We start from the raw sequence: 13,531 nt of genomic DNA, 5'->3' as shown, positions 1-13,531 counted from the left end.
GGGGAGGGGGGGGAGGGACAGTTGCTGGTTGCGATTGTGAGTTACCTTCCACCTTTAGGCTGAGGTCCCATCCCTGGTCCCTGGCCTTGGCATCCCCAGTCATGTAGTCTCCCACCCCAGGGGCCAGGGTGGTAAAGAGGGAGAGGAAAGGCAATTACAACAGAGAGAGAGGGAGAGACAGAGACAAAGAGACAGAGAGACAGACACAGAGAGAGAGAGAGAGAGACAGACAAAGACAGACACTGAGACAGAGAGACAGACACAGAGACAGAGAGACACAGGAAGAGAGAGAGAGAGAGCAAATAAATGGCCAAGGAACTGGTCAGTATCCTGCAGGAGGCCTCACTTGCTGCACTAGTGACCAGAACACAGCCGTTGGCCTGAATACTTAATTACCCCCAAGTGAAAATTCCCCATCTAATTTGATATTTGGTTCTTTGCAGATGCTATAGCCTTCGTAAATAATATACAAAGTAAGAAACCTAATCCCGCCTGCTAGAATGTTTAATTCATCATTATGCGAGCTAATTGGAAGGTGATTATATGGTAATTGCTCATTAGTGGTGTATATTTATCGCTGTACCTTATGTCAAGGCCATGGGAATTGTGTAGAGTCTGTTCTCTCATTTCAAGGATCAGTTTCAGAAGCAGGAGTGAAGCAGGCAAGATCAAGTTCTTCCTGACGTCAGGGTCCAGTCGGGGCTATGGAGACCCAAGCTATATATAGGACCTGGAGGTAGCTGGGGCCAGGAGCCGCTCAAAGTCCTATATATAGGTTCAGTCGCCACGATCTGGGAGATTGCTGACAACCAGTCCACAGCAAGGCAAAGCTGGTCCTTCTGGCTCAATTTCCAAAAAACGACCTCAATCCCCTGCCTAGGCACTGCTGGGGCCCCTCAGGTGCGTTTTTGGTCCTTGGGTGTATTCTGAGAAGCCCCATACTGTCTCTAGGGCTCCTCTGATGAGTATGCAAAGCAACAGTAAAGGTGGAGTTGAGGGGGGGGCGCGGGGGAGGAGATGTCAGGGGTTGGAAAGCTCAGGTTTGGTTTGGAAATTAAGCGTGGGATGGATCTAGGTGGGTTGACTTGGAGATGGATAAGGAATTTGGGGTGACAAAGGTCTCCTTTTCCTTCCCCCTCCCTGGGGTGTGGGGCCATCCCCACCTTGGTCATCTGTGCCAAAATTTCTCTCCAGTTAGCCTTTCAGTGAAGTAGGATGCGGGCTCCATGACAGGACAGTGTGAGCTGGTACCTTAAAAAGGAGTGCAAAGTCTCTGGGGTGAGTGGCAAGCCAGGGCGAAGGAACTGTAAGCATAAAGAAAGGCAGGATGGGAGCCCTTCCCAGTCCCACCAGCTGCAACTGGGTTAGAAACTTGGGAGAGGCAGGTCTGAGGTCTCTAGGGTGTGAGAGGGCAGCTTGGTCTGCAGGAGAATCAGGAAGGAACAAAAGGGGGCCACAGCCACAGGACTAGGCCCTGACTCTTGGGGACTAGCTTCCAGGAGCGCATTTTTGCACGTGGTTGTGATCTTTGGCGCGCTCTGGCGCCCCCTCAGAGGAGCGCGATGGCTTTTGCCCTTATAGAGACCTCAGCCCCGGGCACAGGCACCGGTCCCCAGCCTGCAGCAGGCACCCCGACTTGCAGCCTCGGGCCCTCCCAAGCTCCCCTGCTGGGCAACAGGCTCTAATGAACAAAAGGCCAATTAGAGGCTGGGGCGCGGCTGATGAATGGACCTTTCGCTTTCAAGCGTGGCACTGCTTCGGGTTTCCTGGCGCACAGGATCGCGCCTGGAGAAGTTGCCTCCCGGAGCCGGGTCACGGCTGGGGTCAGAGGGTTCTCAAAACTCCCACTTCCCCCTCGCTACGGGGCTGGTTGGGGAAAATAAATCAGGAGGCTAAGGCACAGACTCTGTTTCCGGGCTCCGCTGGGATCAGCGTGGTGGCCTAGTACTATAAGCCGGCAATCCTCGACCCCGCCCGCGGCTGCTCCGAGGCAGCACCCAAATAAATCAAGTGCTGATTGCAGAAATAATAGAGTTCAGCCTAGAAAAAGATGCGCAGTTACAAAAACTGTCTGTTGTTTACCGAACTCCAGAAGCGGTGGTGCACTTCGAGAATAACACCCCAACACAAGCCTCCACTCTTCTCCTGCGTAGACCCCAAGATACAAAAATGCAACATTAAATGCTGGGTATGGATGTTCATTAAGGGAATTCCCCCCAACTCAAACAGGAAGAAGAGTCCCCACAAATCACAAACACCATACCATCCTCTAAAACGCAAACAAACGATATCCACAGATATCTTGTACAACCAGACCTGGTGCACAAATCTAATAAACTGTATGTTCACACCTTATTAGGCGCTTCATTCTCAGCCCTATGACTGCAAGTTCTTGTCCTGACGCAAAACAATGCAGAGCCACGAGGGAAGCTGGACATCTTGCCACAATCTATGCAGGGAACTCTAACCTCCTCAGCTTCTGCCTAAAGTAAACAGTCAGCACCCATACAAAACAGACTTGAGTCCTAGGTGAGAACGCTCAACTGAGTTTCCATAATCCACAAACACAGCTGTAGGGTGGACCGAGACACATACCTATTAAAACGTACTATCACAGACCTCCAGCCTAACCCACCCATATACTGATTTACAACTGCCCACTGTGGGCAGCCCAGTCTGGCCCCCATCTTACCACCACAGAGCAGGGCACAGAGCCAAACCTCTGAACCTTCAGAATCCCTCCCCAACCCGCCAGTGTGTCCAGGACTTTGTTTCCTGAGACTCGAGGCCGGACGGGGAGGAGCCCAAGTTTCCCAAACTACGCTCAGGCCAGGGGCCCGGGGGTGGGGGGGCTTTCAAGTCGGATCGGCCTGGCTTGCCTCTGTAGCTGCCACAATCCGCCCCTATTACAAAAGTGGCCCGGCAGGTTCCGGGCCTCGGCCAACGTGCCCGCTCCGGCTCGGTTCGGCTGCCAGAAGCAGAGTCCCAGGGAGCTGGAACTCCACACATCCAGAATGTTAGCTAGGAACGGTGACTGCCGGAAATCCAAGGTTTCTGCCAGAACCAGATGATTTTAGTTGCTTCGGGAAGATATGTGATCGAAGGGAGAAATACTCAGCTCAGGTGTATATCGCAGGAGAATGTAGTCCTGGCCCGCTTCCACTTGACCCTATTAGGAAAAAGGAAACTGAAAACCTGGGACGACTGAACATTCTTTGGCACAGGGGGGACACACTGGTGGGGCGGGGCAAATATGTCAATTTATAGCCTGCAAGTCACAGGCAAGACAAGGGACAACCAGCATGCAGTTAGTTGGCTGTGCTCTGGAAGTGAAGCTCAGCCCTGCCCACTAGGCACATAGAGAGCCCTGCCCAGAGCATCCAGGCCTGGCACCTACGGAACACGAGTGGGAACTCGGCTTCCACTGGCTACAGCCAAGCTCGAGTGCACAGCAAAGGGGACTGGACTCGAAGCTCATGCGCCCCCCCCCCCCACCCCCAGCTCACCCTGACCTAGCCCTACGCCCAGATAGGCATCGTGGGATGGCATCTCGCAAATATTTATATTCTTCAGCGCCACGGCAGCCCGCGCCCACATTAGACGCTCTAATCCTGCCACTTTAAATAGATGAATTAATAAAGCAAACGAGCGGCTAATAAGCTGACTGTCCTGCCTTTTTGAGGCGGGGGGGAAGGACTCGAAAGTGCGCCAAATTTGTTTGCAGTGGATCAAGGCGAGCCGCCTCTGCTTCACTTTCTTTATCTTAATTCCGACTTGAAAAGATATAATTATCTAGTTTGAACAGAGCGGCTATCAAATCCTTCTTTGGGCCGGGAAGGGGGGCGTTGGAGTGGATTGCGGCTCTCTGAGCCGCTCGGTGCAGCCGGAGATAGCGCGTAATGAAGATGTGGAGGCCCGAGATACAAAGGGCATTAACCTCATTAGCATGAAACCTTTTCTTCCTACCATTGTGGGACCCTTTCAGCCGCCTAATCCCCCCTATTTTCAAAGCTTGGTTTGTAATAAAGCTTTTAGGTTTTTTTTTTTCCCCCTCAAAGCTAATAGTATTCTCTGATGATTTTATTGCTGTCACACTGCATAGGACATTTAGAAAAAAACTCTTCACCACTCCCCTTTCTCGTACTTAAATTTAAGTTTATGGTTACTACAGAAAGCTTTTTACCAAGATGGTACTTTTTTTAATAAAAGGGTCAGCCTCAGTTGTAAGGAGACTATACTCTATATTCAAACCATTCCAGGTTTGGGAGGGTGGGATGAATGAAGAAAGTAACCTGCTCTTGTTCTAGCAAAAAGGAGAACAGTCAGTGATGGACCATCCCACTGTGGAAGCAGCCCAAGCCCCACGCATCTTTGTGGAATTCCCGAGTTGCACCTGTCCCTGTGGAAGGCAAGCCCGGATCTTCCTGAAACCTCTCTGCTACCGGTACCCATAATACAAACTCCAGAGGAACGGCCTTTGTGAGCTCAAAGTATGAGCAGCCAGGTCTGCCCAGGGACCAAGACCAAGGGGAGAAGGGTGATAAACAGAGATACAGGGGCAAGAGAAAAAAAAAAAAAGAGGGAGAGAAACAGAGAATGAATTCTCCTTTAGAGGAGGGGAGGAAAAACAGAAAGAAAAGATTCCATAGTGCCCTAAAGTCCCCACACGTGCACGGAATGTCTAATCTTAACTTTTCAAGGCAGGATGTTAACAAAGCTTGTATTTTTGCCCCTGCATTGTAACTTGGCCTTATCACAGTGTAAAGGGTGGGGGAGATTGTCCTAAATTATGTCCAGGCAGCCCCCCTGGATCCGTGGATTAAGAGATTAAAGGAGACCACTGGGCAAGGCCTCCTCTTTTCCCTTCATATTCCTGGTATGATAATTGCTTAAACTGATTTGCACTTTCACAAAAGCTCACAGGACGCTTTGTAGCTCGAACAGAACAGACGAGGTTTCTCTATCAATGGAAATAAAACTGATTAATGCAGCCTATCGGGATAGGAAGCAAATGAAGCATGCAAAAAACAACCTCATACCCTCGGAAGGGGGAGGACAGGGAAAGAGCGAAGTTTTCTTTGAGAATGGTTACAACTTTTACTTTAATGTTAAAATTAAGAGTGGAAGATCTCTCAGAATGCTTGCCTTATAAGGCTTCGGGGGGCCTTTGGGTTCATCTCCCTCACTTTTGGCAGATTAGAGTGAAAAGAGAGAGGAAAGGAGAAAAGGAAAAAAGAGAAGAGGAGGCTGACTTGTCCTTAAGGGGTTTGAAGTCAGAAACGAAGTTAGAAGCCCCAGAACTCGGGTTCTAAGAATATTCTCCAAGCCAAAACTACATTCTAAACTTTACAAAGAAAAGGAAATCAGAAGTAAAGTGAAGTTTTTTTTTGGTTTTGTTTGGTTGGTTTTTTTTTTTAGTTTTTTAGCCTGGAGTTGAAACTAAAATCCTTCAGCAAAGTTGCTTGGGCAGCTTCTCTCCTCTTCCTCTTCTGAAAGAGTTTGGCTATCTTAAGCATCTCCCTTCACATCTCTTTAAAATACAAGCCCCCAAAAGCCATCAGTCTGGCTCTTTTGTGGGCCGGGAGTCAGGGTCTCTGGAGCCTAGCTGGAGAAGGCCCACATTCGAATTAAAGAGTTACTTTTGTAAAGATCCACTTCAGTTTCCCAAGACAACTACTCTGAGGGCATATTGATAAATCTTTATTGACAAAATATTGACATTGACATACTTCTTGGAAGTATATAGTGTGTTAGAATTCTAACAAATTAACACAAAACACAAAAATATTTACAATCTGGTATAGAAGACACTAAGGAAGCATTTGTAACCCTCTTTAGTAAGTCTATGGTCTTGGAAGAGAAACTCAGTGCTTGAAAACTCCCATGTCCTTGGCCACGCCACCATCACCCCCATTAAATACAGGCCTTCCTTCCACTTTTGCAATAGACAGACTTAAAAGTTCTGAATGGCCATTATGATGAGTGGCTGGATGCAGTCAATCTCTCCAACCACTAAAAGGAAAAGTTGACTTGGTGATTTAAAGTATCAGAATGTTAGGAAAGGAAATATCCAAGAAATAGAATTAATTTGGGTCTTTATCCTGGGTTGTTTTTACCCCTAGCATGAGTCCTGATTCTTCTCAGGGGCACCCTCCCCCGCCCTCCATCCCAGTCCTGCTCCCTCATTTCTCTGTCAGAGGACCACTATCTCCGAGCCTACTTCGTTTAGCTTTCACAATCACTTTGACAATAGAAGGTATCAAAAAAGTGTTTTTACAGACTGCACATTTCTCAGAAAAAAAAATAAAAAATAAAAATACACAGAACCTGTCTTTAAAAGAGAAATAAAATTACAATTCAGTTTTTAGACACCATTCGCCCGACAACTGCTACATGCAATTCAAGTTTTGAAACAGGTGTAGGATGGGGCTAGACATGGAATTTTGTATGTTATTTCTAATTAAAGATGAGGGGGAAACACTGTGAAGTGCAAAATTAAAAGTCCTGTGCCTTTTTTTTTTTTTCAAAAAAAATCATTATCATTTCTAAATGGACTTCGATAAGCGGAATACCCGCCAATCATCTTGTTTCCCTGGTTTGGCATTTGACTGACAGCTCCCCTTGTCAGAATGTGCCTTTGCCTCACAAGGATCATTCATTCTCTCTCTCTCTCTCTCTCTCTCTCTCTCTCTCTCTCTCTCTCTCTCTCTCTCCTTCCTCTCTCTCCCTCCCAGTCTCTGTCTCTCTCACTCACTCAGCTGCCTCTTTAGACGAGGGTTGCATGTTGATGATGGGGCCTCCGTCCTCTGCTGTCCTGTAAGCGGGTGCCCGGCGCCAGTTCCCGGTCCAGTGCCCTCGCTGTCCAAAGTCTGCTGCGAGCGTCACTGCTCTGATTCCCTCTCTCCCTTTCTCGGTGAATGTGTGTGTAGTTTGTTTTTGTTTTGTAGGGTTTTTCTTCCCCTCCTCTCCCTGTCTTTCTTGCTCCGTGCTGTCCATTTCTGTAGGATTGGGTTTGGACTTTTAATCGTCTGAGGTCACGTCTATTTCCTCCGGACTCGCCTGCTTGGTAGCAATTCTCCACCGGTTAATGTGGTGTGTCCCTTTTTTCTTCTGTTGAGAATCTGAGCCTTCTTCCTCTAGCTTTTGCCTTTTGAATTTCGTTCTCCGATTCTGAAACCATACTTTTACCTGTGGGGAGAGACAAGTGGGCATCTTCAGGTCCTTCTTAGTGCCTTCCTATCATACACCAGAGGCCTGTCACAGCCCAGGCCTGACCCCAGACCCCCAGACATACATCCTTAGGACTGACCACTTTCTTCTCCTTCCCTCTGAGAGCAAGCCCCCTCTAGAGAAGCCTTATTCCTGTCTTTCCAAACCCTACCAAGGAGCCTTTCCCCAAGGGCCACAGTGCCCAAAGTATGGCTGTTTCTCCCACACGAATTCCCACTAAAAGCAAAGGCTTTTTGCAAAGCATGAAAAACTTTGTAAAAATAATAAGAAAAAATATATATGGAGAGAGAGAGAGAGAGAGAGAGAGAGAGAGAGAGAGAGAGAGAGAGAGAAAGAGAGAGAGAGATTCCTTGCTTGCCCAGACAGTGAGTACAGGAAAGACTCAGTCTCTGTTGGCCTAACGCGCTTTCTATTTTCTACTAGTCTGGAGTTGCCTAAATATAGTGCCTCTTCTGCCAGGCAAGGGCCTGAGTAGAGGATGGGGGGATTGCCTGTCCTCAGGCCTTGGGGGACACTGGCAGGTAAGCAGGACTGGAAAGGGCCCAGAGGAAGTCAAGTGGACATGGACTTTACAAGCCTCACTCAGGGCCCCCCCCCCCCGGACAAATTGAAAGCTCCGGGAAGACCATGACAGAGAAAGGGAGTAAAAGAAACTAAATGAGAAGGAGAAGGAAAGAGGTCTCTTTCCTCTGCTCCTGTCCAGTCCTCAAACAGGGTAAAATCAGCTTTGGTTCCAGCCTCCAGACAGAGTCTGGTAACCAGGCCTACCCATGGCTTGCAGCTCTAAGTCACCATCGAGGATCAAGCCAATTGCCTTCCATGGGGAAGTTGGGCAGCGGGCTCCATTCAGCAGCACTGCCCAAGTTTGTCCAGCAGTGCAGTGCAGATGAAGAAGACAGTAGTGACTGTAGCCCCCACAGCCCACAGCAGCTCCGTCAGAGCCTCCTGGCTCCTGAGATGCCACTCCACTCTCACCTTTAAGACTGCCACGGGGTCTCACTTGTTCTCCCCAATGCTCCTGTCCCCCCCAAAGTGCCCCATGAAAAGCAAAGTAGGAACTGGGAACAAGACTGAGTTTAATTTGCTTTGAGTCTACTAATTAAAGGGGAGGACAGTTCATACGCAACCCCCCCCCCCCCGCCCCGAGCGTTTGCCCAAAGCCAGTGTCAGTGTGCTCCTGGCTTGACACGCACACAAAGACTCCAGGCAGTGTGGGCAGCGAGGCGGACAAAGACAACCGCTGCCTCCTCTATCCAGGAGAAATCAGGTGGGCCTTGCCTTGTGCCCACCCTGTGCAAACCTGAGAGGCCCTATTCGTTCTTTTTTTTTTTCCCCGTGAAGAAGGAACTTTTTAAAAATAAACAAACAAACAACAACAACAAAAACCTTCAATGTGAGCTTCTCAGGGTGAAAATAAGTTGCTGTACTCTGCCTACAAACATTACTGTTTACTGGGAACTTTGACCCTGCCTCACGACTGAGAGTACAGTAGCGCCTACTGTAGACCTAAACTCCCTAACCACCTTGGGACTAACCCAAGCCAGGCCCTCCGCCCCGCCAACTCCGCTGTGCAGAAAGGATGTGTCCCCTAAGGCTAGCCCTCTCTGCAAACCATCTAATTTTCAGGATCGCCCAGCTTGCCTGGCCTCCGGCTTCAGATTCCCAGGCATTCCCTTAAGAGGAGTAATCGGGTGAGCCCTGGAGTCTTTCAGAACTCTTATCTAAACCACTCCCGGCTCTCTCCAGCCTTGAGCCCAATCATCAGAACACCCTGCTGCAATTAACCATATCTCGGACCCCAGCTGAATCTCCGCGATTCTCTCAAAACTTTGGAGTTGCAGGGGCCTGACCAGCGGAGAAAAGCTAGCCTGCCAGTGAATCTCATATTGCCCTAACAAAGCTGAGCACCTGGAGAGTTACTGATCCAGAACTCAGCGCTGGTCGGAGTGCAGGGCGCTGGCTGCCTGGGGCTGGATGTAGTGTGGCCTGGCCCTGGCTGCTGGGCCACACTCACCTGAGTTTCCGTAAGACTGAGACTGTGAGCCAGCTGCTTCCTTTCCGCTCCCACCACGTAATGGTTCTTCTCAAAAGCGTGCTCTAGCCTTAAAAGCTGGGACGGCGAGAAGGCGGTTCGAATCCGCTTTGGCTTTCTGGCCAGAGCGTTGTGCAAAAGGAAACTCTCGGGACTTGTGTCGTTCCCTGCAGGGGGCAGAGCAGAAGTACCATTAGGGGGCCTCCCAGGCAGGTGTCGCCGGCTTCTCTGGAGCCGGGCTGGGCATAGCTTCCTAGGTCTCTGCCTAGTCCGCAGCGCCAGACCCTCTCTAAGCTTTTGAAAAGGACACGGGCCCGGCCGTCAGACCCAGGCCCCAGGGCTCCAAACCTGGGCGGTAGCTAAAGAGCAGTGGTCTCTAAGGTGGCAGTCCTCAAGCTCCCGACCTTTGCCGGTTCCCTAACTGCCCTAGTACCTCAAGCCTAGATACCTCCACTCTGTGTGTCGAGGGCAGAAAATAGGACAACAGAACCCGGGCTCGAAGATTGGTGCCCACCATATAATAATAATAACAATAATAAGTAGTAGTAGTAGAAGAAATAGTGGTAGTAATTCCCTACTTTCTAGCCTATTTTAAAATTTAAAATTAAGCGTAAAAATGACGTCGTGTTTTCTCACGGATTTATTCAAGAATTTTTTTTTTTTTTGGTTGGTTTCTAGTTTTGTCTTGCTATCTCTCTGAGAAATTGCAGAGGTCGGTTGAGACGTTGCAGCCGGGCCGGGACAGAAATCTCGAGGCAAGTATGCCCAGTGTCTAAGGCCGCTGCTTCCAGAGTACCCGGTTCTAGAGGTCCCTGGTTGCCGAGAGCTAGGAGAGGAGAGTGAAGGGACTGGAGCCTCAAGGTGATCGAGTTGAGGGTACTAGCTGCGATGTGCGGCGATGTGCGGTGAAGATCCAAGCTGTCCGTGATATGGCCAGGCGACAAAGAATGGGGAAGTTGAGCTCTAAACTTTGAAAGCTAGGCTTGGGTATTTGGCTTCCCGTATTAAAGGAAGTGAATGTATTTACCACCACCACCACCCAAAAACAGCCGGTAGTCTCAGCGGGAGTGAAGGCAAATTCGGTGCTGAACTAAGGGAAAAGGGTGTTTTACTTTGGTTTGGGATTTTGTTTATTTGTTTGTTTTGTTGGGGTGTTTTAAAATAATATATAAATATATAAAATGGCGAGCTGGCATACACCCGAGTCTAGACTGACAGGAATGCGAAGTGTTATTGAATGGAAAAGCCCGTCGTTATCGATCGCGCCCGGCGGAGGTAGGTCTTTTATGGACTGCAGTCGGCAAACTAATTCGAACCCTTTTCCTAAAGTTTTAACTTTCTTACAAACCCCAACTTAGAAGCATACAAAATTACTAAATCGGGGGTAGGGGGGAATGAAGATATCCAAACAGATCTTCCCTTGTCGGGCCTTCTCTCGACTGGGTTTTCTCTTTTCTTTTCTTAAATTTCTTTCTTAATTTCTTTCTTTCTTTCTCTCAGGAAAAACAAAAACAAAAACAAAAATCAGCAACCAAAGACCAAACAGAACCTGACTTCCCGCCACGTCCAGCGGGTGCCCGGGTTAAACAGGTCGCTGAGAGAACTAGTGGAGCTGTAGAGGTTTCTATTCGTTCTCTTCCCGCCCCTCCCTGGGCCTCCAGAGCGGGAGGAAGGAAACAGTTTGCTCTGAGGTTTCCAAGGTTTCCTTATCTCCTTAAAGGGGTTGAAGACCTAGAAGTAGCGGGTCTGGGCTGGAAGGACATAGAGTGAGTGTAGAGCATAGTTGAAGTCCAGTGAACCTGGCCATGTGGCCCTGTCCGAGTCCCTGAGAGATAGACCGGCCAGGAACACGGTCCAGGGAAACAGGATTCAAAGACCTCGCGGGCTCAGAGCTTCTTGACAGCGGGCTTCATCGCCCAGCATCGTGTCCTAGCCAGCCCGACCCTGGCCCCAACCACGGGACACCTCGTTTGCACCCTTTTCCAAAAGGTCAAGGAGTGGGCAAACCAGTAACACAAACGAGCTTCAGAGACTGGGGACCAAAGCCTCTCGGGCCCCTAGCTACCCAGTTTCAGAACCAAGCACCCAGGCTGACCTCCGCCCGTCCAGGCCTCGAGGAGCGCCCGCCCGGAGCAGGCCGGGCGCAATGAAGGAGGCGACCGGAGCGGCGTGCTTCAGTTCCGCGACGTGGCACGTACCTTGGAAGCGATGACCCAGATATCGGTAGCGGTGGATGAGCCAGGGGTAGAAGGTGGACGGGTCCCGCTGCTGCGAGGCGAAGAGGGGGTGTGGCGAATGCGAGGAGGGCAGGGGGTGGGCGGCCAGGGCGTGCGGCGGCGGCACCGGGTGCACCGGCACGGCGGGGTTGGGCGGGTGCGAGACCGCCTCGGCGAACACCAAGTCCGGGTTGGAGTAGACGCCCCTGCCGGCGGCGGCGGCGGCGGCGGCCGAGTGGAAGCCGTTGAGGAACGGATTTATGGGACTGGAATTGGCGTAGCTGAGCGCCGCGGGACGGATGGGATCCTCGGAGCGCGAGGCAGGCAGGGGACTGTCCTTGGCCACCAGCGACTCGATGGTGAAGCAGCGCTTGGGCGCCGGCTGAAACATGCTGCGCCGAGGAGCGGGCGCGCTGGGCTCCCTGCTCCCGGCGACCGCGGCGCGCTGCCTCCGCCGCCCGCTGCCCGCGGCGAGGACCGAGGAGAATGGGGGACTCGTTTGTTTGGGGTGGGGGTGGGGGTAAGGAAAGGAAAGGAAGGAAGGAAGAAAGGAAAGGAAAAAGGAAAGGAGGGGGAGGGGGAGGAGAGGCAAAGCCGAAGATCCCGAGAATCTTGCACCAAACGCGCCCAACCTGGAGAGAGGGGGGAAAATCCTTCCAGAAGAATTTGCAGGCGTGGATTGGGGTAATATTTTTTTGAGCGAGGTGGCGTGGGGGTGGGGGGGAAGATTGGAGTTAGAGGCAGGGAGGGGGGTTCGGGGAGGCAAAAAAAAAGTTTTCTCTCCTTTGCAAAAGGCGGGCAGGGCGCCCTAAGTCCAAGGACAATCCATGGAAGTGTTCGCTTCTTCACTAGTAGTGCAAACGATTTGTTAGTTCATGAGCCTAATTAGTGCGGGGATCACATAAACAGCTTCCTCCGAAGCCTGGTAAATGGCTTGATGATTGGTCGCTATTACTCGCCCTGAGGTGGAAGGGGGGAGACTCTTTAAAGTGCGTCAGAGGGAGGCGAACGCCTGGGAACCCGGAGGCCTGGATCCGGGCCCAGAATGGAACGGAGTCGGCGCTACTGCCCCGGCCGTGCCTCCAGCCGCCCGCCCGGCCGCCGACCTCTTGGTGTCTTCGCCCTGCGCTCCGGGCTAGCTCCCTCGCTCCTGCGGCGCCCGCTGCGGCTTCTCTCCTCCTCCTTCGCCTCCTCCGCTTCCCTCTTCTCCTCCTCTTCCTCGTTCCTCTCCTCCTCCTCTTCCTCCTCCTCCCCTTTCCCCCACCTCCTCCCCCTCAGCCACCGCCTCCTACTGCACCCACACCACTCCCTCCGGGGCACCCGGGTCCCTGCAGAGTCTTGGGGCTGCGCTGCCTTTGCTGCGGACCCCTGGATCCTAAGCCTGCGGCGCTGGAGCTGATGGGACTGAATCACCGACGGACACGCAGATTTCTTCACGCCCTAAGCTCCGCTGCGGCTGTCCCCTGGAGGCCCGCGCCCGGGTCACTGAGATGGCTTCGGGCGCCCGGCGAGGGTAAGCGGGCGGGGACTGGTTCCGGGCAAGGGCTAACCCGCTTCACTCCTACCAATCCCCACCCCCCCAGCAAAACTCCCGAGGTTTCCTAGGCGCGCGAGGGGGGGGGGTCCTCCCACCCCTCCAGCCAAGCGTAGCTTCGAGGTTCCAGGGTCCACGCGTTTGCAGTCTTTGACCCGGCTGGTTCGTTTTTTAAGTTCAAACCTGAGGGGCCAGCTGCGCCTGTACCTTAGCAGTGGACTTCCAGCTTGCACCCAAGAGTTTCTGCTTTTCCTTTCTGGAGGGTGGTCACTTCCTTCCCCAAAACAGTTCTTTCTGGGATATGTGGAGCTATTTGGGAAAGGAGTCTTGGGTCCTAGGTCAGAAGCTGAAGTTATGATTTGTGTTATCGTTCCATTGTCCTTAGTGGCGTTGACACTGTTCCCATTATTGCTATTATTACTGTACCTATTTTTATTCTGACATCTGTTGTCCCAGGGCTGGGTTGCTCTACAAATCCGGGTTTCGCAACTAGGCACTTAGGATTGTGTCTCCAGTCCT

The 13,531-nt window shown here is 51.4% G+C and overlaps 1 protein-coding gene across 3 annotated transcripts; it reads right to left on the bottom strand.

Moving 5' to 3' along the window:
• Positions 1 to 3,083: 3,083 nt before the first annotated feature.
• Positions 3,084 to 12,720, bottom strand: Emx2 (empty spiracles homeobox 2). Of its 3 annotated transcripts, XM_029472358.1 has the most exons (4): positions 11,461 to 11,943; positions 9,245 to 9,429; positions 6,755 to 7,188; positions 3,084 to 3,169 (listed from the first exon to the last, which is right to left on the bottom strand). In XM_029472358.1, exons 1-3 carry the CDS (start codon positions 11,867 to 11,869, stop codon positions 7,021 to 7,023), a joined length of 762 nt encoding a protein of 253 aa, XP_029328218.1. In that variant the 5' UTR covers positions 11,870 to 11,943; the 3' UTR covers positions 3,084 to 3,169; positions 6,755 to 7,020. The 3 variants fall into 3 exon arrangements, with proteins under 3 accessions (XP_029328218.1, XP_021008030.1, XP_021008031.1); XM_021152371.1 differs by lacking the exon at positions 3,084 to 3,169 and having other exon boundaries at positions 5,680 to 7,188; positions 11,461 to 12,720; XM_021152372.2 differs by lacking the exons at positions 3,084 to 3,169; positions 9,245 to 9,429 and having other exon boundaries at positions 7,085 to 7,188.
• Positions 12,721 to 13,531: the final 811 nt, after the last annotated feature.

The sequence above is a fragment of the Mus caroli genome, chromosome 19, assembly GCF_900094665.2.
Source record: "Mus caroli chromosome 19, CAROLI_EIJ_v1.1, whole genome shotgun sequence".
Taxonomy (NCBI): domain Eukaryota; kingdom Metazoa; phylum Chordata; class Mammalia; order Rodentia; family Muridae; genus Mus; species Mus caroli.
The sequence above is the reverse complement of the archived record's forward strand: the minus strand, read 5'-3'. Positions and strand labels throughout refer to the sequence as shown.